Consider the following 27,245-nt stretch of genomic DNA (forward strand, 5'->3'; position numbering starts at 1 on the left):
GTCTCGGGTAGGTACGTCTAGCAGGTGAAGCCCTCGAAGGGAGAAACGTGGATTTGCCAGCAGTAGCTTTGGAAATCCATGCGTCCAATTCACCTCCAAAGAGCCACTCACCTGTGAAGGGAAGAGATTCCACATTACGTTTGGAGTCAGCATCAGCAATCCACCATAGCTGTGATCCTAGCATTAATATTGCCAATCTCTTTAAGGGAGTCACAGAAGACTCTTGCCGTGTCCTGAATGTGATTCAGGAAAGTAACGGTATTAACTAAGGTCATATCACCCGAGAGATCTTCCTTAATTTGATTATTCCAGGAATGAATTGCATGTGTGATCCAGCAACCTGCAATGACCGGCCGTTGAGCAACACCTGCAGCAATGTAAATAGATTTTAGAGTGGTCTCAATTTTCCTATCTGCCGGGTCCTTTACTGTAAAAGAGCCCGGAGCAGGGAGTACCGCCTTTTAGAAAGGCGAGAGACTGAGCCGTCTACTGCTGGAGACTCTTCCCAGAATTTTCTGCCTTCAGGGGCAAAGGGGAATGTATGCAAAAACCGCTTTGACACCTGATATTTTTTATGTGGATTCTTCCAGGCTATTTTAAATAAGTCATCCAATTCCTTGGAATCAGGACTGTCTATTTGTCTTGTGGGAGGAAAAATGACTGCTGAGTATTATCATCCTCCAGAGGGAGCTTTAATACCATGGGTAGGGGTGGAGTCCCCACTTATGGGGTCCACATCATCCCCATCATCCTGTATATCATCATCAGTATCTGATAGGAGTGCAAGCAGAGCACGTTTTTGTGCACCAGAAGCAGACGGGGGGTGTTTAGCAGTTAGGCTAGCCACTGCTTGTTGCAGTTCCTGAGTCTTATTGGCATTTGCAGTGAGTTGAGATGACATATCAGACATCAGTTTTGATAGCCCCCAACCAAGAGGGCTCTGGACTCTCCCCCACATTGATATCAGCATTCTGAGATGACTGACTACATTGTTCACATGATACTGAGCCAGATGAACTAGCAGAGAATCTAGCATTACATACACTGCATAACTTCTGTTTTACCATTGTGAAGAAGAAAAAAGAGGAATACACACACAACACAAGCCTTGTATATGTTACAAGCCTGCCCTATTGCATGTGAGAGAAGACACAGGACAGAGAACCCCAGCGCACCCAACGCTGCACAGCCCCAGTGAGGCTGTCAGCGTTTTTTGTGTAAACAGTGAGACTGCAATATGAAAAATCGCTCAGAGGGATGTTACTTGTGCACAAATATAGCGGTTCTCCCCTTCTACACCCGGAACCAGCAATCCAGGGACTGATATGGAGGAGCTGTGAGGCTGCTGCGATGCAGAGGAAGGCGCCAAAATGACGCTGAGCACGCTCTCGTGTAGCTTCACCCCCCACCATGGCGCCGGAGCTACCGTTGAATATTTATACTGTCTCCTAATGTATGTAGCCTCACATAAATGCTTGGTACTACTGATATTAGCCAGTCTCACGCATGGGCTACAGCCGGTCCCCCCCAGGAGGGACCCGTACGCCTCACCCGTGCTTCAGCCGCACAACGGTGGTACTCGCCACCGATGATCACCTTCAGGCAGCGTTAGGGGTGTGCGGCATGCTGCGGCTGTGACAGCCAATGCGCCATGCCCAGCTGAACAAACAGCCCCTCAGGACGGTGGTCCTGCAGCGGGGAAGCGGCTCTGCACGTCGAGAGGCCGGTGACCGCCCCCCACCCCCAACTCCCACGGTGCAGGTATGCTGTTGCCCAAACAGCATAACGAAAGAAATAAACCTTTAAAAGAAATTGAAGAAAAAACTCTGGAGCTTGCAGAGTGTGCTTCCTCTCCTGAGGGAACTTTTTCTAAACTGATCTGTAGGAGGAGGCATAGAGGGGAGAAGCCAGCACACCCAGTTGAAGAAAATAAGAATTTACTTACCGATAATTCTATTTCTCGGAGTCCGTAGTGGATGCTGGGGTTCCTGAAAGGACCATGGGGAATAGCGGCTCCGCAGGAGACAGGGCACAAAAAGTAAAGCTTTCCGATCAGGTGGTGTGCACTGGCTCCTCCCCCTATGACCCTCCTCCAAGCCTCAGTTAGGTACTGTGCCCGGACGAGCGTACACAATAAGGGAGGAATTTTGAATCCCGGGTAAGACTCATACCAGCCACACCAATCACACCGTACAACTTGTGATCAAAACCCAGTTAACAGTACGATAACAGAGGAGCCTCTGAAAGATGGCTTCCTAAACAATAACCCGAATTAGTTAACAATAACTATGTACAATTATTGCAGATAATCCGCACTTGGGATGGGCGCCCAGCATCCACTACGGACTCCGAGAAATAGAATTATCGGTAAGTAAATTCTTATTTTCTCTATCGTCCTAGTGGATGCTGGGGTTCCTGAAAGGACCATGGGGATTATACCAAAGCTCCCAAACGGGCGGGAGAGTGCGGATGACTCTGCAGCACCGAATGAGAGAACTCCAGGTCCTCCTTAGCCAGAGTATCAAATTTGTAAAATTTTACAAACGTGTTCTCCCCTGACCACGTAGCTGCTCGGCAAAGTTGTAATGCCGAGACCCCTCGGGCAGCCGCCCAAGATGAGCCCACCTTCCTTGTGGAGTGGGCCTTTACAGATTTAGGCTGTGGCAGGCCTGCCACAGAATGTGCAAGTTGGATTGTGCTACAGATCCAACGAGCAATCGTCTGCTTAGACGCAGGAGCACCCATCTTGTTGGGTGCATACAATATAAACAACGAGTCAGATTTTCTGACTCCAGCTGTCCTTGCAATATATATTTTTAATGCTCTGACAACGTCCAGTAACTTGGAGTCCTCCAAGTCACTTTTAGCCGCAGGCACTACAATAGGCTGGTTCAGATGAAATGCTGACACCACCTTAGGGAGAAAATGCGGACGAGTCCGCAGTTCTGCCCTGTCCGAATGGAAAATCAGATATGGGCTTTTGTAAGATAAAGCTGCCAGTTCTGACACTCTCCTGGCCGAAGCCAGGGCTAGTAACATGGTCACTTTCCATGTGAGATATTTTAAATCCACCTTTTTTAGTGGTTCAAACCAATGAGATTTTAGAAAGTCCAAAACCACATTGAGATCCCACGGTGCCACTGGAGGCACCACAGGAGGCTGTATATGCAGCACTCCCTTAACAAAAGTCTGGACTTCAGGAACTGAAGCCAATTCTTTTTGAAAGAAAATCGACAGGGCCGAAATTTGAACCTTAATAGATCCCAATTTGAGACCCATAGACAATCCTGATTGCAGGAAATGTAGGAATCGACCCAGTTGAAATTCCTCCGTCGGAGCACTCTGATCCTCGCACCACGCAACATATCTTCGCCAAATGCGGTGATAGTGTTGCACGGTTACTTCCTTCCTTGCTTTAATCAAAGTAGGAATGACTTCTTCCGGCATGCCTTTTTCCTTTAGGATCCGGCGTTCAACCGCCATGCCGTCAAACGCAGCCGTGGTAAGTCTTGAAACAGACAGGGACCCTGCTGAAGCAAGTCCCTCCTTAGAGGTAGAGGCCACGGATCTTCCGTGATCATCTCTTGAAGTTCCGGGTACCAAGTCCTTCTTGGCCAATCCGGAACCACTAGTATCGTTCTTACGCCTCTTTGCCGTATAATTCTCAATACTTTTGGTATGAGAGGCAGAGGAGGAAACACATACACCAACTGGTACACCCAAGGCGTTACCAGCGCGTCCACAGCTATTGCCTGCGGATCTCTTGACCTGGCGCAATACCTGTCCAGTTTTTTGTTGAGGCGAGACGCCATCATGTCCACCATTGGTCTTTCCCAACGGGTTACCAGCATGTGGAAGACTTCTGGATGAAGTCCCCACTCTCCCGGGTGAAGGTCGTGTCTGCTGAGGAAGTCTGCTTCCCAGTTGTCCACTCCCGGGATGAACACTGCTGACAGTGCTATCACATGATTCTCTGCCCAGCGAAGAATCCTTGCAGCTTCTGCCATTGCACTCCTGCTTCTTGTGCCGCCCTGTCTGTTTACATGGGCGACTGCCGTGATGTTGTCCGACTGGATCAACACCGGTTTTCCTTGAAGCAGAGGTTCTGCCTGGCTTAGAGCATTGTAGATTGCTCTTAGTTCCAGAATGTTTATGTGAAGAGACGTTTCCAGGCTCGTCCACACTCCCTGGAAGTTTCTTCCTTGTGTGACTGCTCCCCAGCCTCTCAGGCTGGCGTCCGTGGTCACCAGGATCCAATCCTGTATGCCGAATCTGCGGCCCTCCAATAGATGCAACCACCACAGAAGAGATACCCTTGTCCTTGGAGACAGGGTTATCCGCTGGTGCATCTGAAGATGCGACCCTGACCATTTGTCCAACAGATCCCTCTGGAAAATTCTTGCATGGAATCTGCCGAATGGAATTGCTTCGTAAGAAGCCACCATTTTTCCCAGGACTCTTGTGCATTGATGTACAGACACCTTTCCTGGTTTTAGGAGGTTCCTGACAAGCTCGGATAACTCCTTGGCTTTTTCCTCCGGGAGAAAAACCTTTTTCTGAACCGTGTCCAGAATCATCCCTAGGAACAGCAGACGAGTTGTCGGCATTAACTGGGATTTTGGAATATTCAGAATCCAGCCGTGCTGTTTTAGCACTTCTTGAGACAGTGCTAATCCCATCTCTAGCTGTTCTCTGGACCTTGCCCTTATTAGGAGATCGTCCAAGTATGGGATAATTAATACGCCTTTTCTTCGAAGAAGAATCATCATCTCGGCCATTACCTTTGTAAAGACCCGAGGTGCCGTGGACAATCCGAACGGCAGCGTCTGAAACTGATAGTGACAGTTTTGTACAACGAACCTGAGGTACCCCTGGTGTGAGGGGTAAATTGGAACGTGGAGGTACGCATCCTTGATGTCCAAGGACACCATAAAGTCCCCTTCTTCCAGGTTCGCTATCACTGCTCTGAGTGACTCCATTTTGAACTTGAACTTCTTTATGTACAGGTTCAAGGACTTCAGATTTAGAATAGGTCTTACCGAGCCGTCCGGCTTCGGTACCACAAATAGAGTGGAATAATACCCCTTTCCTTGTTGTAGAAGAGGTACCTTGACTATCACCTGCTGAGAGTACAGCTTGTGAATGGCTTCCAAAACCGTCTCCCTTTCGGAGGGGGACGTTGGTAAAGCAGACTTCAGGAAACGGCGAGGCGGATCTGTCTCTAGTTCCAACCTGTACCCCTGAGATATTATCTGCAGGATCCAGGGATCTACCTGCGAGTGAGCCCACTGCGCGCTGAAATTCTTGAGACGACCGCCCACCGCCCCCGAGTCCGCTTGAGAAGCCCCAGCGTCATGCTGAGGCTTTTGTAGAAGCGGGGGAGGGCTTCTGTTCCTGGGAAGGAGCTACCTGTTGGTGTCTCTTCCCCCTTCCTCTGCCTCGTGGCAGATATGAATATCCCTTTGCTCTCTTGTTTTTAAAGGAACGAAAGGGCTGCGGTTGAAAAGTCGGTGTCTTTTTCTGTTGGGGAGTAACTTGAGGTAAAAAGGTGGATTTCCCGGCTGTAGCCGTGGCCACCAAATCTGATAGACCGACTCCAAATAACTCCTCCCCTTTATACGGCAAAACTTCCATATGCCGTTTTGAGTCCGCATCGCCTGACCACTGTCGCGTCCATAAACTTCTTCTGGCCGAAATGGACATAGCACTTACCCGTGATGCCAGTGTGCAGATATCCCTCTGTGCATCACGCATATAAAGAAATGCATCCTTTATTTGCTCTAAAGACAGTAAAACATTGTCCCTATCCAGGGTATCAATATTTTCAATCAGGGACTCTGACCAAGCTACTCCAGCACTGCACATCCAGGCTGTCGCTATAGCTGGTCGTAGTATAACACCTGTATGTGTGTATATACTTTTTTGGATATTTTCCATCCTCCTATCTGCTGGATCTTTAAGTGCGGCCGTCTCAGGAGAGGGTAACGCCACTTGTTTAGATAAGCGTGTGAGCGCCTTGTCCACCCTAGGAGGTGTTTCCCAGCGCGCCCTAACCTCTGGCGGGAAAGGGTATAAAGCCAATAACTTCTTTGAAATTAGCATCTTTTTATCGGGGGCAACCCACGCTTCATCACACACCTCATTTAGTTCTTCTGATTCAGGAAAAACTATAGGTAGTTTTTTCACACCCCACATAATACCCTGTTTAGTGGTACCTGTAGTATCAGCTAAATGTAACGCCTCCTTCATTGCCAAAATCATATAACGTGTGGCCCTACTGGAAAATACGGTTGATTCGTCACCGTCGCCACTGGAATCAGTGCCTGTGTCTGGGTCTGTGTCGACCGACTGAGGCAAAGGGCGTTTTACAGCCCCTGACGGTGTTTGAGGCGCCTGGACAGGCACTAACTGATTGTCCGGCCGTCTCATGTCGTCAAACGACTGCTTTAGCGTGTTGACACTATCCCGTAATTCCATAAATAAAGGCATCCATTCTGGTGTCGACCCCCTAGGAGGTGACATCCCCATATTTGGCAATTGCTCCGCCTCCACACCAATATCGTCCTCATACATGTCGACACACACGTACCGACACACAGCAGACACACAGGGAATGCTCTTAACGAAGACAGGACCCCACTAGCCCTTTGGGGAGACAGAGGGAGAGTTTGCCAGCACACACCAAAAGCGCTATATATGACAGGGATAGCCTTATAATAAGTGCTCCCTGTATAGCTGCTTTTATAATATAATTTTTGCCACTATTTTGCCCCCCCTCTCTTGTTTTACCCTGTTTCTGTAGTGCAGTGCAGGGGAGAGACCTGGGAGCCGTCCTGACCAGCGGAGCTGTGTAAGGAAAATGGCGCTGTGTGCTGAGGAGATAGGCCCCGCCCCTTTTTCGGCGGGCTCGTCTCCCGCTCTTTAGTGTATTCTGGCAGGGGTTAAATATCTCCATATAGCCCCCGGAGGCTATATGTGAGGTATTTTTTAGCCAAATAGGTTTTCATTTGCCTCCCAGGGCGCTCCCCTCCCAGCGCCCTGCACCCTCAGTGACTGCCGTGTGAAGTGTGCTGAGAGGAAAATGGCGCACAGCTGCAGTGCTGTGCGCTACCTTTAGAAGACTGAGGAGTCTTCTGCCGCCGATTCTGGACCTCTTCATGTTTCAGCATCTGCAAGGGGGCCGGCGGCGAGGCTCCGGTGACCATCCAGGCTGTACCTGTGATCGTCCCTCTGGAGCTGATGTCCAGTAGCCAAGAAGCCAATCCATCCTGCACGCAGGTGAGTTCACTTCTTCTCCCCTAAGTCCCTCGTTGCAGTGATCCTGTTGCCAGCAGGACTCACTGTAAAATAAAAAACCTAAGCTAAACTTTTTCTAAGCAGCTCTTTAGGAGAGCCACCTAGATTGCACCCTTCTCGGCCGGGCACAAAAATCTAACAGAGGCTTGGAGGAGGGTCATAGGGGGAGGAGCCAGTGCACACCACCTGATCGGAAAGCTTTACTTTTTGTGCCCTGTCTCCTGCGGAGCCGCTATTCCCCATGGTCCTTTCAGGAACCCCAGCATCCACTAGGACGATAGAGAAATATAAAGAGCACTGGCTCCTTTGGACCCGTCTATACCCCATCGTACTTATCTGTCCCCAATATCCCTTATGGATGCTAGAGAAAGAGGGGTATATGTCTAATCATTTAAATTAACTGAGCGCACGCCTACATACTTCATATCTTGCATAGTGATGCTGTCAACTGCTGCTCCCCCCTGATAGGTTGGGAATATGGCGCTGGGTTGTGAAGCCATAGAGCAGCGACACACTCCCCGTCTGTCACTGACAGCAGCAGCCAGCGGCGTCACAGATTTTAACATCTTCCTCTTTCACCTGATGTCCCCCCATTCCTCTGCCTGCTCCACACGGGTGAGAACCGGTAAGGGGGAATAGAATACCAGTAGAGGGGGCACCATGTACCATGTCACCAACCATGCGTGATAATAATTTTTCTCTATCGTCCTAGTGGATGCTGGGGTTCCTGAAAGGACCATGGGGAATAGCGGCTCCGCAGGAGACAGGGCACAAAAAGTAAAGCTTTAGGATCAGGTGGTGTGCACTGGCTCCTCCCCCTATGACCCTCCTCCAAGCCTCAGTTAGATTTTTGTGCCCGGCCGAGAAGGGTGCAATCTAGGTGGCTCTCCTAAAGAGCTGCTTAGAAAAGTTTAGCTTAGGTTTTTTATTTTACAGTGAGTCCTGCTGGCAACAGGATCACTGCAACGAGGGACTTAGGGGAGAAGAAGTGAACTCACCTGCGTGCAGGATGGATTGGCTTCTTGGCTACTGGACATTAGCTCCAGAGGGACGATCACAGGTACAGCCTGGATGGTCACCGGAGCCTCGCCGCCGGCCCCCTTGCAGATGCTGAAACGAGAAGAGGTCCAGAATCGGCGGCAGAAGACTCCTCAGTCTTCTTAAGGTAGCGCACAGCACTGCAGCTGTGCGCCATTTTCCTCTCAGCACACTTCACACGGCAGTCACTGAGGGTGCAGGGCGCTTGGAGGGGGGCGCCCTGGGAGGCAAATGAAAACCTTTTTTGGCTAAAAATACCTCACATATAGCCTCCGGGGGCTATATGGAGATATTTAACCCCTGCCAGAATCCGTTAAGAGCGGGAGACGAGGCCGCCGAAAAAGGGGCGGGGCCTATCTCCTCAGCACACAGCGCCATTTTCCCTCACAGAAAGGCTGGAGGGAAGGCTCCCAGGCTCTCCCCTGCACTGCACTACAGAAACAGGGTTAAAACAGAGAGGGGGGGCACTAATTTGGCGTTAGAAATATATAAAAAAGATGCTATAAGGGAAAACACTTATATAAGGTTGTCCCTATATAATTATAGCGTTTTTGGTGTGTGCTGGCAAACTCTCCCTCTGTCTCTCCAAAGGGCTAGTGGGTCCTGTCCTCTATCAGAGCATTCCCTGTGTGTGTGCTGTGTGTCGGTACGTGTGTGTCGACATGTATGAGGACGATGTTGGTGAGGAGGCGGAGCAATTGCCTGTAATGGTGATGTCACTCTCTAGGGAGTCGACACCGGAATGGATGGCTTATTTAGGGAATTACGTGATAATGTCAACACGCGCCAAGGTCGGTTGACGACATGAGACGGCCGACAAACAATTAGTACCGGTCCAGACGTCTCAAAAACACCGTCAGGGGTTTTAAAACGCCCGTTTACTTTAGTCGGTCGACACAGACACAGACAGGGACACTGAATCCAGTGTCGACGGTGAATAAACAAACGTATTCCTTATTAGGGCCACACGTTAAGGGCAATGAAGGAGGTGTTACATATTTCTGATACTACAAGTACCACAAAAGAGGGTATTATGTGGGATGTGAAAAAACTACCGTAGTTTTTCCTGAATCAGATAAATTAAATGAAGTGTGTGATGATGCGTGGGTTCCCCCCGATAGAAAATATGGGCGGTATACCCTTTCCCGCCAGAAGTTAGGGCGCGTTGGGAAACACCCCTTAGGGTGGATAAGGCGCTCACACGCTTATCAGAACAAGTGGCGGTACCGTCTATAGATAGGGCCGTCCTCAAGGAGCCAGCTGACAGGAGGCTGGAAAAATATCATAAAAAGTATATACACACATACTGGTGTTATACTGCGACCAGCGATCGCCTCAGCCTGGATGTGCAGAGCTGGGGTGGCTTGGTCGGATTCCCTGACTAAAAATATAGAGCATTTAAAGGATGTATTTCTATATATGCGAGATGCACAGAGGGATATTTGCACTCTGGCATCAAGAGTAAGTGCGATGTCCATATCTGCCAGAAGATGTTTATGGACACGACAGTGGTCAGGTGATGCAGATTCCAAACGGCACAAAGGTGTATTGCCGTATAAAGGAAGAGGAGTTATTTGGGGTCGGTCCATCGGACCTGGTGGCCACGGCAACTGCTGGAAAATCCACCGTTTTTACCCTAAGTCACATCTCTGCAGAAAAAGACACCGTCTTTTCAGCTTCAGTCCTTTCGTCCCTATAAGAGTCATATCTGCCCAGGGATAGAGGAAAGGGAAGAAGACTGCAGCAGGCAGCCCATTCCCAGGAACAGAAGCGTTCCACCGCTTCTGACAAGCTCTCAGCATGACGCTGAGACCGTACAGGACCCCTGGATCCTACAAGTAGTATCCCAGGGGTACAGTTTGGAATGTCGAGACGTTTCCCCTGCGCAGGCTCCTGAAGTCTGCTTTACCAAGGTCTCCCTCCGACAAGGAGGCAGTATGGGAAAAAATTCACGAGCTGTATTCCCAGCAGGTGATAATTAAATTACCCCTCCTACAACAAGAAAAGGGGTATTATTCCACACTATATTGTGGTACTGAAGCCAGAAGGCTAGGTGAGACCTATTCTAAATCTAAAAAAATTTGAACACTTACAAAGGTTCAAATCAAGATGGAGTCACTCAGAGCAGTGATAACGAACCGGGAAGAAGGGGACTATCTGGTGTCCCGAGACATCAGGGATGCTTACCTCCATGTCCCAAATTTGCCCTTATCACTAAGGGTACCTCAGGTTCGTGGTACAGAACTGTCACTATCAGTTTCAGACGCTGCCGTTTGGATTGTCTACGGCACCCCGGGTCTTTACCAAGGTAATGGCCGAAATGATGGTTCTTCTTCGAAAAAAAAGGCGTCTTAATTATCCCTTACTTGGACGATCTCCTGATAAGGGCAAAGTCCAGGGAACAGTTGGAGGTCGGAGTAGCACTATCTCGGATACTGTTACAACAGCAGGGGTGGATTCTAAATATTCCAAAATCGCAGCTGATCCCGACAACAAGTCTCCTGTGCTTAGGGATGATTCTGGACACAGTCCAGAAAAAGGTGTTTCTCCCGGAAGAGAAAGCCAGGGAGTTATCCGAGCTAGTCAGGAACCTCCTAAAATCAGTGCATCATTGCACAAGGGCCATGGTAAAAAAATGGTGACTTCCTTCGAAGCAATTCCAGTCGGCAGATTTCATGCAAGAACTTTTCAGTGGGATCTGCTGGACAAATGGTCCGGATCGCATCTTCAGATGCATCAGCGGATAACCCTATATCCAAGGACAAGGGTGTCTCTCCTGTGGTGGTTACAGAGTGCTCATCTTCTAGAGGGCCGCAGATTCGGCATTCAGTTTTGGATGTTGGTGACCACGGAGGCCAGCCCGAGAGGCTGGGGAGCAGTCACACAAGGAAAAAATTTCCAGGGAGTGTGATCAAGTCTGGAGATTTTTCTCCACATAAATATAGCTAAGGGTAAATTTATAATGCTCTAAGCTTAGCAAGACCTCTGCTTCAAGGTCAGCCGGTATTGATCCAGTGGGATAAAACATCACGGCAGTCGCCCACGTAAATAGACAGGGCGGCACAAGAAGCAGGAGGGCAGTGGCAAAAACTGCAAGGACTTTTCGCTGGGCGGAAAATCATGTGATAGCACTGTCAGCAGTGTTTCATTCCGGGAATGGAAACTGGGAAGCAGACTTCCTCAGTAGGCACGACCTCCACCCGGCAGAGTGGGAACTTCATGGGGAAGTTTTCCACATAATTGTAAACCGTTGGGAATTACCAAAGGTGGACATGATGGCGTCCCGTCTGAAAAAAAAACGGGACAGGTATTGCGCCAGGTTAAGAGACCCTCAGGCAATAGCTGTGGACGTTCTGGTAACACCGTGGGTGTACCAGTCGGTGTATGTGTTCCATCCTCTGCTTTTCATACCTAAGGTACTGAGAATTATAAGACGTAGAGGAGTAAGAACTATACTCATGGCTCCGGATTGGCCAAGTAGGACTTGGTACCCGGAACTTCAAGAGATGCTCACAGAGGACTTATGGCCTCTGCCGCTAAGAAGGGACTTGTTTCAGCAAGTACCGTGTCTGTTCCAAGACTTACCGCAGCTGCGTTTGACGGCATGGCGGTGGAACGCCGGATCCTAAGGGAAAAGGCATTCAGGAAGAGGTCATTCCTACCCTGGTCAAAGCCAGAAAGGAGGTGACCGCACAACATTATCACCACATGTGGCGAAAATATGTTGCGTGGTGTGAGGCCAGGAAGGCCCCACGAAGAAATTTCAACTCGGTCGATTCCTGCATTTCTTGCAAACAGGAGTGTCTATGGGCCTCAAATTGGGGTCCATTAAGGTTCAAATTTCGGCCCTGTCGATTTTTCTTCCAGAAAGAATTGGCTTCAGTTCCTGAAGTCCAGAAGTTTGTCAAGGGAGTATTGCATATACAACCCCCTTTTGTGCCTCCAGTGGCACTGTGGGATCTCAACGTAGTTCTGGGATTCCTCAAAACACATTGGTTTAAAACCAGTCAAATCTGTGGATTTGAAGCATCTCACATGAAAAGTGAACATGCTCTTGGACCTGGCCTGGACCAGGCGAGTGTCAAATTGGTGGTTGTTTTTTTTTTTCTCAAAAAAGCCCATATCTGTTTGTCCATTCGGACAGGGCAGAGCTGCGGACTCGTCCCCAGTTCTCTCCCTAAGGTGGTGTCAGTGTTTCACCTGAACCAGCTTATTGTGGTGTCTTGCGCCTACTAGGGACTTGGAGGACTCCAAGTTGCTAGATGTGGTCAGGGCCCTGAAAATATAGGTTCCAGGACGGCTGGAGTCAGGAAAACTGACTTGCTGTTATCCTGTATGCACCCAACAAACTGGGTGCTCTTGCTTTTAAGCAGACTTTTGCTAGTTGGATGTGTAATACAATTCAGCTTGCACATTCTGTCGCAGGCCTGCCACAGCCAAAATATGTAAATGCCCATTCCACAAGGAAGGTGGGCTCATCTTGGGCGGCTGCCCGAGGGGTCTCGGCTTTACAACTTTGCCGAGCGGCTATTTAGTCAGGGGCAAACACGTTTGTAAAATCCTACAAATTTGATACCCTGGCTAAGGAGGACCTGGAGTTCTCTCATTCGGTGCTGCAGAGTCATCCGCACTCTCCCGCCCGTTTGGGAGCTTTGGTATAATCCCCATGGTCCTTTCAGGAACCCCAGCATCCACTAGGACGATAGAGAAAATAAGAATTTACTTACCGATAATTCTATTTCTCGGAGTCCGTAGTGGATGCTGGGCGCCCATCCCAAGTGCGGATTATCTGCATTACTTGTACATAGTTACAAAAATTGGGTTATTATTGTTGTGAGCCATCCTTTCAGAGGCTCCGCTGTTATCATACTGTTAACTGGGTTCAGATCACAGGTTGTACAGTGTGATTGGTGTGGCTGGTATGAGTCTTACCCGGGATTCATAAATCCTTCCTTATTGTGTACGCTCGTCCGGGCACAGTACCTAACTGAGGCTTGGAGGAGGGTCATAGGGGGAGGAGCCAGTGCACACCACCTGATCCTAAAGCTTTACTTTTTGTGCCCTGTCTCCTGCGGAGCCGCTATTCCCCATGGTCCTTTCAGGAACCCCAGCATCCACTACGGACTCCGAGAAATAGAATTATCGGTAAGTAAATTCTTATTATTGCAGTCTTTGTTCGAAATTGAGGCTGTGTTCTTTAGTTCTACCAATACACTTCTCCAAATGAATTGTCATAAAGTGGGTTTAGTTTTAAACATATGGTTTTAGCATACTGTATCTCTTAAAACATGCTTTCCATCAGACGCTATAGAACAGCCAGGCCAACTATAACAAAACTTCTAAATAAATTGAAGTACAACAGGCTAATTTCCATTAGATATACAGTATGCCTGTCATAAAGTGCTTTTTCTCCTATATTAATGTGCTAGCCTTTTGCCTGCCTAGATATTAATGTGACTGTGCAGAGTGTTTTAATAGATATGTTTACCATGCTCCATAAACTCAGGATTATGCTAGAACCGTGTGAAAACGAGTTGGGAATTTGTTATTCCACATCCAGCTATTACATAATCTGCTCTGGAATGCTAGAAACTAGATAGTAACAGTTTACAGTATACAAAACATGGAACAGCAAAAAGTACAAAGTAATCCAATGTACAGCTTGTCATGAAGCTACGGTGGCAGCCATTTTGTGCTCTTAACCAATATTCACGATAAAGGAGCCTATCACATTCACTAGTGACCCTGAGGTATGAAGTACCTCAGCTCTTTTATACCCCTTTCAGACCGCAATAGGTGGGTCGCACCCGGGAGCCGTAGAGTGGTGCTACATGGGTGTGACCCGCCAGAGCCCCTTTCATACTGCTTTCACCAGCCTGGCTGGCATTATGCCGGGTTGGTGACGTCCGCGGTGACGGCGCTTGGAGATCAGATAATCTCCAAGCGCTGCACGTCCATACAGTGTGAACGGGAAATGGGTCGCATCGACCTGGCAACCTGTTAACACAGCACAGCGAGCCGGGTTGAAGCCGTATTCAACCCTGGTTGCTACCAGGTTTGAAATACTGGGTATTTCGAACCTGGATATTTCCCCTGGGCCCTTTCAGACCGCACATGAGCAATAACCTGGCTGTCTAAAAGTGGTATTAGTGAACTGATATGCAACATATTGTTTGCATTAACAAAATGGCTACTTCTTCAGTAGGTAATGGGTCATCGTGCACAAGTAACATTTGTATAGTAAATCAAATCAATACATAGAAATCTATAGCATATATGTAGTTCATATAAATGAAAATCCCTTCTTCATCCAGACAATTCTCATCTGCATTCCGTCATACCGCTACATACTATGAGGAAATCAGGATAATCATAATGGAAGGTTTAACAGAAAAGACAAAATTACTTCCAATACATCAAGTTTATTAAGAAGCAGTGTAACTATAAAAACACACATACAATGGTTGAAGTGACAATATAACATGTAAAAACTTTTGTTGCTTTTTCCATCATTAAAGCAAAATAAACCAAATAAGCCTTACACTACGCGTTTCGACATGCCATTGACCAATATTGTTCCAGATTGGGTTACATAAATCTTACCTTGCCAGTAAAAACTGCCAGGTCCTCCTACCGCTATGTCCCCATTCTAGACATAAGACAAATGGTTTGCATTAATATTTACATGAGTAGGTTGTCAGCTGCTCTCAAACAAAAGCACTTTAGGCATTGCTAGAATAGTTGTTTGAAGCAGAAAAGGAGACTGTAAAGGTTTATTAGCTGGAGCAACATTAAAGGACTAATGTCTAAATAAGCGATCTTATTTCTAACAAACAAAAGGGGGTTTTTTATATCGGGGGAAGTATTTTTTCCTATGCAAACCTTGTCAGAGAGAAGACATTGGGAACGCTACGCAGTAGACTTTTGTTGCAGCCGCTACTGCCAAATTATGCTAATTCTACTGAGACACCCACCGGCTGACACTGACACGCCCCCGACACACCCTCTGACTCAATCCACCCCGCCTTTCACTGCCCAGGATCTTCATTCAGAAATGTATTACATGTCTGGGAGGTGGCTATTCAGACACACGAAAACGGACTATCTTATGGGCGCGTTTCGGGAGAATCACTGTAATGTCGCTGAAGTGGTTGCGTAAAAGACCCTTACACAATCACTTATATTGGAGGCCAAACTCAGATAAAAAATCTGCATCTTCCATATTGGTGCAAGTAGCGATGGTGCAACCAGCGGTTGCATCTACAGATGCACTAAGCATTATTACAGTGTCTAAAGTGGGCATCCCAGTCGTTGCACATTCAGGTCAGGCTCATATACCAGGGGAAGAGCTGATACTAGCATTACCGTATAGGCACAGACGCAGTTACAGCAAAAGACGCTAAAGCAGTCGCATCAGCCCATTGTGGTCAGCGTATACAAGAGTCTAGAACAGAGGTTCTCAAACTCGGTCCTCGGGGGCCCACACAGTGCATGTTTTGCAGGTCTCCTCACCTGTGCACCTGCTGGGTTACCTGCAAAACATGCACTGTGTGGGTTCCCGAGGACCGAGTTTGAGAACCTCTGGTCTAGAACATCTGATAACAGAGGCTTGAAGTTGGGGAGCGAACACAGTACGTACAGTATAATTTCAGCTTTATTCATTTCTGTTCTGACTACTATTGCATATTGTATATATTTTACAATGTTAAATTGGATCAACTTTTATTTTAAGGTTTACACTTTGGACATAAGAAGTGTCTAGTCCCAATCTATGCCCTTCATAAACAGTAGAGATACACTTAAGGAACGTCATTGATTTACACAGACTGGAAGCAGCCATTCGGTGAACTGAAGCAATACGCATGAGAACGCAGCCAATCCTTTCACTATTACTCTCTAGGAACCAGTGACGTCACTAAGGCGGAGATTTTTCGAACTCTCTAAAGAGGACAAGCCGAGGTGTTGTACTAGATAAATGATAGTTGCAATCTACGGGCAATAAATCCACAGGTCCTCTGTAGAAGGTTTGAAACATCTCCCCCTAAACTGCAAAGCGCCTCATCGTTGTGACAGTTCCCATTGAGTGTACAGGCTACTGTACATTCTCATAAATACCGTTATATGTTTTTCAATACTGAGTTGTACTTTAAATAATCCTTTACAATGGCACAGTTTAATTCACAAACACACACTGAAAGCAATTCAAAATATTCGCTAAGGGCCATTAAGTCTGTGTTAAAGTGAGAAACAATCCTCTTGTTTTAGGATTCTTGGTATTAATATGTACCCCGCTGAGATCATTAAAAAACTCTGTTTTGCACATCTAGCCAAAATATATTGCACAATAAAAAGCAATGCATAGAACCTGACACGAAATATAACTAAGTTGTAGATCACGCTGCTTATTCTGTTACAGGGTGAAATATTGTCAGCGTACGGCCAAGAGGAAGACGTTACAACTGAGAGACATCGTGTCACCAGCAGCTGGTGTGCTGGGAAACTGTTACAAGTGATAAAACTCTGTTAGGATTTGGAAACTCAAGGTTTTTTGAAAATTGTTTCACTTTATCAGTTAGTTTGCAAATGTTTATCTATTACACAACGATCTGCTAAATACATTGATAGTATGGAACCCCTGACCCACATTTAAACTGCAGTCATTTTAAAAGGATATACTATAGGTAATTCACAACTGAGAAATAGTGTTGAATCATGAAACCTCTAGATAACCTCATAAAACTCATATTCTAAATGAGTGATTTAATAAAAATGGGAGGGGCATGTTTATTGAGTTCGTACAGTAAGGCTAGCCGCTAGAGCAGGGGTGGGCAATTATTTCAGCTGACACTTCCAGCGAATATTCGAGGGCCACACACAAAATACTCAAAAAAAGATCCCTTTTTACACATTACGGCAGACAGCGTGCCCTTTTTACACATTACGGCAGACAGCGTCCCCCATTTTACACATTATGGCAGACATCGTGCCCTTTTTAAACATTACGACAGACAGCGTCCCCTTTTTACACATTACGACAGACAGCGTCCCCTTTTTACACATTACGACAGACAGCGTCCCCTTTTTACACATTACACCAGACAGCGCCCCCGTTTTACGTGGGCCGCCTGTTGCCCACCCCTACGCTAGAGCATAGGTCTGCAAACTCGGTCCTCAGGACCCCACACAGTGCATGTTTTGCAGGTAACCCAGCAGGTGCACAGGTGTATTAATTACTCACAGACACATTTTAAAAGGTCCACAGGTGGAGTTAATTATTTCACTTGTGATTCTGTGAGGAGACCTGCAAAACATGCACTGTGTGGGGTAATGAGGACTGAGTTTGCAGACCTATGGGCTAGAGCCACACATATCGGCCCATGTTTATTGAGTTCATACAGTAAGGCTAGGGCCACACATAGCGGCCAAGTGGGTCCCACTTGGACGGGAGGGGAGTTCTGTGTGCACGTGAATCCTGTTCTGGAGGATGCCGCAGAACAGGATCCGGTCAGTGACACACAGGATTTCAATGGAACACAGCCACACTGTGTGAACACATACATTGAAATGTATATGTCCACATTAAAATCCCGCCATCCTGTCATCTGGCGCGACCGTGCTGCGGTCGGATCCGGTGGTGGCGGGACTGCCGCACATGTGTGGGCGCCTGCAGTCTCCTTCCAGCCAAGCACTTGGCCGCTATGTGTGGGATGGGATGCATTTAATTTCCCAAATGACGGGATACCGGCGGTCGACATACCGACGGCAGAATCCTGACAGCAGGGAAAATGATGGCGGTCGAAATCCCAACAGCTGCCCAGTATTCCCTCTAGGGTGCTGGTCCACGCCACCACCCGAGAGGGAATATAATAGTCCGGTGAGCAAAGCTCGCCACTGAGCCTGAAGTGTGGTGAGCGCAGCGAGCCCACGAGAGGGGACACACTGCGCTCGAGGTCGGGTTTCTACTGTTGGAATTCCAACGTCGGTATATTGACCGCCGGGATCCCAACAGTCGGAATTTCATACTGAATCCAGTTAGACAGATCAGTTTAGAACTTAATTAAGGTTATTTGCACTGCAGTATTACCGGATTTACTGCGCACAAACCAAAGCACATATGGGACCATAAATCTTGATGAGCCCAATGAATTAATGGGAATGCACAGATGTCGTCCAGGATGACTGATAATTCAGTAGCTCAATGACAACCTATATACGGACATTGTCCCATTGTTATAACTGAGCTCTCAATGATGCTAAGCATTCAGCCTGGGTGCTGTATGTTTCAATGGTGGTCATTCTGAGTTGTTCGCTCGCTAGCTGCTTTTAGCAGCATTGCACACGCTAGGCCGCCGCCCTCTGGGAGTGTATCTTAGCTTAGCAGAATAGCGAACGAAAGGTTAGCAGAACTGCTACTAAATATTTCCTTGCAGTTTCTGAGTAGCTCCAGACCTACTCCTAGACTGCGATCAGCTCAGTCCGTTTAGTTCCTGGTTTGACATCACAAACACGCCCTGCGTTCGGCCAGCCACTCCCCCGTTTCTCCAGACACTCCCGCGTTTTTTCCCTGACACGCCTGCGTTTTTTAGCACACTCCCGGAAAACGCTCAGTTACCATCCAGAAACGCCCCTTTCCTGTCAATCATTCACCGATCAGCAGTGCGACTGAAAAGCGCCGCACGAACACCAGCAAATCTACTAAGTTTTGTGTTAAATAACTTAGCGCATGCGCCCTGCGTACCATGCGCATTTAGCAACACATCGCAGCATAGCGAAAATCGGCAACGAGCGAACAACTCGGAATGACCACCATTGTTTCAGATCTTGCCACAGGTGTATGCACCAGTGACGTGCGGTGAGGTCAATGGCTGGGGAGGCACTGGCCAGTGTGAGTGGGGCAATGATGCAATGAGCGAAGACAGAGAGAGACAAAGAGAGAGGGAGTGGCTGGGGGATAGTGTTAAGGTGGGTACACACTGGTAGATATATCTGCCGATCAATTGATCGGCAGATATATCTATGGACAGCAGTGTGTTGAGCATACACATTGCCCGATCCGTCGGGGACTGACGTCATGAACTGGGCGGGCGTGTACATACACAGCGACGCGCCAATATATCAGTAGATATATTGGCCGTCGGCTGTGCTGCGGGGCCGACGCGATACGTCTGTGAACGACGGAGTTCACAGATGTATCGCCCGTACACACTGGCCGACGGACCCACAATATATCGGCCGTTCAAGAGAACGGCCAATATATCGGCCAGTGTGTACCCACCTTATGAAACAAGACAATGAGAGTACAGTCACACAGGGAGAGGAATAGGGGCAGAGAGAGGCAACTGGATGAGGCAATAGAGGGTCTCAAAAACAGTACAATGACAGAGCAGACACAAAGGGAGAGGGGCAGAGACAGGGGCAGGTGGAGAGTCTGAAGGGGGATGTGGATGTGTGTAATAGAGAGTGTCAGAGACCGGAAAATAAAGAGTGCAGTCACACACAGTGAGAGGAACAGGGGCAGAGACTCGGGGGGGGGGGGGTAATAGGGGGTGTTAGAGTTAGGGCAATGACAGGACAGTCACACAAGAAGAGAGACAAAAAAGGGGGGTAAGTAGAGAAATATGAGGGAGCTGTGGGGTAATAGAGAGTGTCAGAGTTAGGTTAATGAGGGTGCAGCACTCACACAGGGAGAGTGTCAGAGTTAGGTTAATGAGGGTGCAGCACTCACACAGGGAGAGGGGCAGTTGGAGAGAGAGGGCATGCTTTGTGTGGTAGAGACAGATCAGAATGAAAGGGGGGGGGGGGGATATAGATACAGGAATAATAAAGCAGCAGCAGACAGGTCTCATCTGACCTATCTAGTGTTGTTAGAGGCAGCATCATGGTCCGAGAGGAGCTGCACCAGTGGGAGACATTAGGAAACCAGCGTACCCAGGCCTCCTTTTTCATGCATCCAATCAGGGAGGTCAGACAGCAGATCTGTCCCAATGCATTTTTAAATGACTGAACTGGAGAACATACAAATCTAACTTGAGCATTCATTCAAATGACATGTACTCTGTTGTTACTAATATGTACATGTAAGTAGAGTTAACCCTGGCATTCAGTGTGATACAGTAATGACCACTCTGTCCTAGTGCCAAAGGAATTCATCACATTGATGTTTGCTACATTATTTAAGTTCAAAAAAAGTCTGTTAAATGCTTTTAACTTTGCTTTAGATGTGTAAATGTCTATTAGGTCAACAGACATTCCTGACACACAGCAGAAATGTTTATGCCCAACACAGATATCCCCATGAAAATCAGTCCTGTAATTGTTTTTTTCTGGATCTAATTTTAGAAATACAGCAAGTCTGTACTTTGCTATTGTATAAGCTATGGCAACATAACAAATGTTTTACATATAGAAAGAAATCTGCAATGGAGTCACAGCATCATAGAATTTGTTTTCTAGTGTACCTAGGGATAGACAGCATCAGGAGAGATTCCGTACTGCAGCCGCTGTGCCGCTGGCTGGGACAATGGTCGCACTGGCACCTCCACTCAGAGAAAGTCCCGGGGTAAGCTCCTGATGTCAGACAGCCATGACCACCGCGCTCCATGGTGACCTGGAGGAGCCCGTCTCCTGCTCGGTAGCCCCAGTCTGAACGCTGCCTCCTGCCTTGGTGGTGCTCCCTTGTCGCCGTGTGACCTGCTCATCCGGCTGGGCACTGTCTCTGCAGCGGGGAGCAGTGAGCATCGCCGGAGAAAGCGAGAGGTGGTCGTCAGGGGAGGGGAGCATAGCAGATTGGGGAGATGAGAGGGGCATGCCTTGATTTGGGCTCAAGGCACAACCCTGTCATTGAGGCACATGTAGCAGGTGCCTCAATCCCTCGTTTTTTTCAATGGGCATTTCCTGATCACTGCCGTGGCCCCGCCCCCCGCTTCATGCCGTTTATAATTGTCAGTGGGAGGCAGCGCTCTCGCTGCCTCCCATCTCTGTATGGCTAGGATTTTAACTGAAAAATGAGTAGAATAATACAAAGGAGTCATCTATAATACAGAATCTGTGTTATAGATATCTTTTTTGTATTATTCTAATAATCAGATCAGAATATGACAGGTGAGGCACTGCCTCCCCTGACTGCACGTCCCTGGCTATGTACGGGACTTGTTTGAACACACCCTCGATGAACTATGCCTATGTGAGATGCCCCATAATACCACAGCTCCTCCTCTTCATTCATAAGTGCAGATGCAAATGAAATGATACTTGCATGGGCCAATTAACAGAACATGCCTAGTGTATATTCACCCATGATATGCTCTGCAAATGGTTGTCCGTTCAACCCTGCCTCAGCCCCTCATCACATACACAGCAAATATAACTGAAGTAGGAAGTAGGACTAGGGATTTTATTTTATTTTTAAATGGTCAATGGCCACCAACAAAGCCCATGATTATGTAAGAATACCGTGATGCTGCTAGTTTTACTGACCAGATCTGTGTCTGTAACTACAGTCTGCGATCCAGGAGGATGTTACACAGATTAGTTGTCAGCTATAATTATATTTCCAGAGAATTTGTCTTCAGGGACTTCAGGCAGACTGCGGACACGGTGGACAGTCTCGGCTCTTCCTCCTAGCAGTACTTCAGTTTTACAGTCTATGTAATGTAGCACCAGAGAGACACGGGTAACATACTGTACGTCTGTGGCAGCAGAGAATCTACCTCTCCCGTCCAAACATAGATAAATGCAGCACAGGCTTAAAGCCCAAGCTGTGCAGTTTCCAGTTATAAAAGTGATATGTGGAACACCACATGAAAACACCTTAGCTCAGGCATTCTGTGTGGGGCCCCTAATACAGGCAAGAGCTAATGCTAGTTGATGGATCTTGCAAAGACCCAGTTATTTTCAGGTATCCTTGTAGAAAAGTATGATCTGCCTAAACCAACCAATCAGGCAAAGATCCACAGTCGCTTTCTTTCACAGTTACATGTGGAACAGTTTTTAATAGTGTCCTATGTAAATTTTGGGTGAGATTTAATAAATCTTGAAAAGAGATAAAGTGGAGAGAGATAAAGTACCAACCAATCAGCTTCTGTCATTTTATAGTCTGTGATAGAAAAATGACAGATGCTGGTTAGTTGGAACTCTATCTCTCTTCATTTTCTCTCTGCAAGATTTTTTATTAATATGGTATGTTTATTAAAGTTTATTTAGATATGACAAAAAAAAAGACAAGAAAGAAAGAACGACAAAAAAACCATAAACATAAATAAATTACTGATCCATTTTAGATAGTGGGTGAAATGGGGAGTCCAACCAAGGAGTCCAGATGTGCTCAATTGTAAACAGTATTCCGACTGGTACAGACGTGTCCTCTTACATCTCTGCTGCAGCCCTTTAAGTCGCGCCATGTCGTGGTGGGACTCGGTAGCACAGAGCGTCTTTTTTGCATTTTTTCTGCGAAAATGCGTCTTATGTGTAAAGTAATGTAACAGGACGCACAATCAGCTTCTGCTGATTAAAATGATATGCAGCATGCCTATATCCTTTGTGTAGTTGCGGCACTATCTGTATCCGATATGCCACGTTACAGTGTTTTCCATGAAAACTCTGCAGCATAGAATTTTGTATGCAAATACAGTTACAGTCACACACAGAATAAAGGCATGCTGCATATCATTTTACGCAGCAGAAGCTGCTCGTGTGTCTATAGACGCACTTTTGCGGTAAAAATGCAAAAAAGGCGCTTGGCGCTACCGAGCCACATGGCACTCATGCGTTATTTGTAACGCAACTTGTTGCGCACGGAGCAAAGATGTAAGAGGACACATCTGTATATATACTTTCTCATGGGCAACTGTTTTATTTACCAAAGTAACCCAGTCTTAAAGACAGGACCTCGAGGGTCCATCCAAACCCTTGCTATACACACCTTCGCCCAAGCTAGGGTGATAAGAACATATCGTTTAACAATCTCTCTGCAAGATTTGATACATCTCCCCCTTTGTGAGTTATGTCTTTCAATGTACTTTATTCATCAAATCAATCGTACCTTATAAAAGTCCAAACTGAAGCCTGCTTGACAGTAACCTTGTCCGGCAGGGTCTGCATTTTCTGGCAATAAAATAGACAATTTTAGATCCATGTGAACAATAAGTTCAATATTATTAAGTACAAAAAAAAACTGAAAAATAAAAACATTTTGGTCAAAAAGCATCAATTCAGTAATTCAAGTTTTGCCTTATAACGAATCACTTTACTTCAAGCATCAGAACATCCACTATGACTTTCATCAGGAACCACTATCTAAAATAAAACTAATGAATTGAATTCAATGATAAAGTCAAAGGCAGCTATTGTTTATCTCCCTTTTCCTACTAATACCCCTTTCACATTGCCAATGCCGGATCCCACCCGGGAATTGGAAACGGGTCCTTCCCGGGTGGGATGCGGCATTGGACGCTACTGCTGGCTTCCCGACCCGTCAATATGCCAGGTGGGTAGCCACAGTGGCGAGGGGCAAAGCCGACAGCGGTGGCGGAGGCGGAGCTGGGAGATGAGATCATCTCCGCGCCGCCTCTCCCTGTTGTAGTGAACGGGTCCCAGGTCGCATCAACCCGGGAGCCCATTTACGCTGCCACTGACCCGGTTTTAAACCCGGGAATAACAATGCTTTATTCCCGGGTTGAATTACCGGGTCAGGCGACCATGGATTTCGACTATGACGCCTTCACACAGCACGTCGACCTGTGTCGACCCGGCAAAATGCCGGGTCGATACCGGGTTATTTGTGCGGTGTGAAAGGGGTATTATAGACATCTAACCTGCGTTCAGTTGTGTAAGATGTAGACTTCTATTTATGAAGATGTGATAACCGCATCCTCCTATCTAGTAACAGAGATGCCACAGACCATTCCCTGATTTCTCTTGCAGTCCCTGTACGGGCCTAATTCAGACCTGATCGCAGCAGCAACATTGTTCTGTAATGGGCAAAACCATGTGCACTGCAGGGGAGGCAGATATAACAGAGAGAGTTAGATTTGGGTGGGGTGTGTTCAAACTGAAATCTAAATTGCAGTGTAAAAATAAAGCAGCCAGTATTTACCCTGCACAGAAACAAAATAACCCACTCAAATCTAAATTTCTCTGCACGTTAGATCTGCCCCATCTGCACTGCACATGGTTTTGCCCATTACAGAACCATTTTGCTGCTGCAATCAGGTCTGAATTAGGCCCTATGGGGGTCATTCAGACCGATCGCTGCTGTGCGTTTTCGCACAGCAGCGATCGGGTCTGAACTGCACATGTGTATGCCCCTCCAGCGACGGGGAGCGCCAGACTGCGACGGGATGTACAAAGAAAGCGATCGCACCGGCAATTGCAAGAAGATTGACAGGAAGAAGCCGTTTATGGGAGTCAACTGACCGTTTCCAGGGAGTGTCCGTGAAAACGCAGGCGTGTCCAGCCGTTTGAAGGGAGGGTTCCTGACGTTAGCTCCAAGCCGGATCATCACAGTGGAAGAGTAAGTCCTAAGCTGTGCAGAGACTGCACAAACTTTTGTTTGTGCAGCTCTTTGCAGAAGCGAACGCACTCCTGCACAGCGACTACCCCCTCCCCCTGTAGGCGGCGACTACCTGATCGCAGCAGTGCAAAAAAAACGCCTGCTTGTGCACAGGTCTGAATTAGGCCCTATGGGGGTCATTTTGACCCGATCGCTCACTGCAGTTTCACACAGCGCAGCAATCGGGTCGGAACTGCGCCGTTTAGGGGGCGTGGTCCGGCCAAAGCAGGCGTGGCCGTACCGTTGGGGGGGGGGCGGGCCGCGTCGGCTGTGTGACATCACACACAGCCGCTGCGGGCCGGGGAGCGACGAGTAGGAATCTACACTTGAAGTGCAAAGGCATCGCCGCTGTGTGATGCCTTTGCACTTCTGCGGGGGGAGGGGGGGCTGGCACTAACATGCGGGGCGGACTAGCTCTGTGCTGGGTGTCCCCCCGCATGTCAGTGTGAATGATCGTAGCTGTGCTAAATTTAGCACAGCTACGATCAACTCAGAATGACCCCCTATGTCCGCAGTTTAGCACATCCCCATAAACTGCTTGAGATGGTGTTACCTGACTTCACCTAGCAATGGAGGCTCTGTGAAGCAGCAATACAAAGTTTCCATTGGTGTGGGAGCTACATAAATAGATCCTTTTTCTGCCTCTGCCTTTCATCAAAATCAATAGGCCAATGTGCATTGTTTTCGGAAACATACAAATATTGTCCCTCATTCCGAGTTGATCGCTCGCTAGCTGCTTTTAGCAGCATTGCACACTTATCTTAGCAGAATAGCGAACGAAAGATTAGCAGAACTGCTCGAAAATCTTTTCCTGCAGTTTCTGAGTAGCTCCAGACCTACTCCTAGATTGCGATTACCTCAGTCCGTTTAGTTCCTGCTTTGATGTCACAAACACGCCCTGCGTTCGGCCAGCCACTCCCCCGTTTCCCCAGACACCCCTGCGTTTTAGCCTGACACGCCTGCGTTTTTTAGCACACTCCCGGAAAACGGTCAGTTTCCACCCAGAAACACCCACTTCCTGTTAATCACTCACCAATCAGCAGAGCAACTGAAAAGCGTTGCTCGCCCCTGTGTAAAATTGCTTAGTTTTGTGTGAAATTACTTGGCGCGTGCGCCCTGCGGCCCATACGCATGCGCAGAACTGCTGGTTTTTAGCCTGATCGCTATGCTGCGAAAAACGTCAGCAAGCGATCAACTTGGAATGACCCCCATTGCTCAGACATATAAACTCCAAATGCATGCTAGTGAATGGTCTTTTTAAATTCAGCCTTACATGGGATTTCCACTTTCCAAATGAATTTTACCAATTAATAACAGTCCCTTGGTGAGAGCTCATCTCCTGAAACTTCCAACATTTAGAAGGGTACAGAAACAGAAGGGTACATTTAGTACAATTGATTTTTAAAGTGGAAGAAAAGCATTTTAAAGCGGTCTGACCCTGTCGATATTGCAGAGTACTGAGTCGTACAATATATTTTCCAGTTTGGCCACCCATGGGAGAACAAATACAACAGGTTCAACTATCCAAGATGAAGCCCCATAAGGGGTCCTGTGAGCTGACCAAACACATAAGCCAACAGTAATTATTTGCTGGCCATGTCTTTACGCATGCCCGAAAATGATCCAAAAGATTTACCCTGTACAATTATCAGGCATGACGAACATTTTAGTGTGGCATATACGAGTGGGACTATCAGGCTAATCAAGCTTTGGTTGAACCATTTCTCTCTTGGCCACAAGCATTGGCGGCTTTACTGGACTGTTCCACCATTGGTGTGATGGCTTACCATAAATCTACCATGTTTTTTGCCAAAAGTGCAGAAGCAGCTGAACACCTACTATAGGGAAAGTGAACTGGTAAATCCTAAACATAACCAACAGCATGAAGTCCGCCTAAGGGTCATTTATGTGATCAGATTACATGGTACATGACACAATTCCCATATAGACTTAGTAATCATTGTCCTGTTAATAAGAATACGTTAAAGATCAACTTACTGTTGCGGCAGGGAGAGTATTCCGCGTAAGTGCTGAAATTCTGAACAGCGACATAGCAAGTCCCAACAGGATCCCTCTCACTTATCTCTTTCACACTTCTCCAGTGATATAAAGGTGCACAAGCCTATCCCAACAGAAACAAAGCTGTAATGTAAGGCTCCAATACCATACTTATATTAATCATTCTATTTTAACAAACATTTTGTTCATACATGTTAGTGCCAGTCGGTAGTTACTAAGATATCAGTGTAATCAGTAAGGTGTGAGTCGCGGCTCATTATTATGTGTTGGTTTTACAACCAGTTGTGCAAGTAATTGAGAACTACACTACACAGCCACCTTCTCCTCCTCTCTGGTAACCACC

The 27,245-nt window shown here is 47.3% G+C and overlaps 1 protein-coding gene across 2 annotated transcripts in view; it reads right to left on the reverse strand.

Moving 5' to 3' along the window:
• The window catches only part of ITGA8 (integrin subunit alpha 8), a 262,641-nt gene that overhangs the window by 184,461 nt on the left and 50,935 nt on the right, over positions 1–27,245 (reverse strand). For both annotated transcript variants that reach the window (XM_063921465.1, XM_063921464.1), the window contains exons 4-6: positions 26,882–27,005; positions 23,375–23,436; positions 14,938–14,983 (exon numbers count right to left, since the gene is read on the reverse strand). In XM_063921465.1, coding sequence (XP_063777535.1) covers positions 14,938–14,983; positions 23,375–23,436; positions 26,882–27,005 — 232 coding nt within the window. The remainder of the gene's footprint in view (positions 1–14,937; positions 14,984–23,374; positions 23,437–26,881; positions 27,006–27,245) is intronic.

The sequence above is a fragment of the Pseudophryne corroboree genome, chromosome 5, assembly GCF_028390025.1.
Source record: "Pseudophryne corroboree isolate aPseCor3 chromosome 5, aPseCor3.hap2, whole genome shotgun sequence".
NCBI lineage: Eukaryota > Metazoa > Chordata > Amphibia > Anura > Myobatrachidae > Pseudophryne > Pseudophryne corroboree.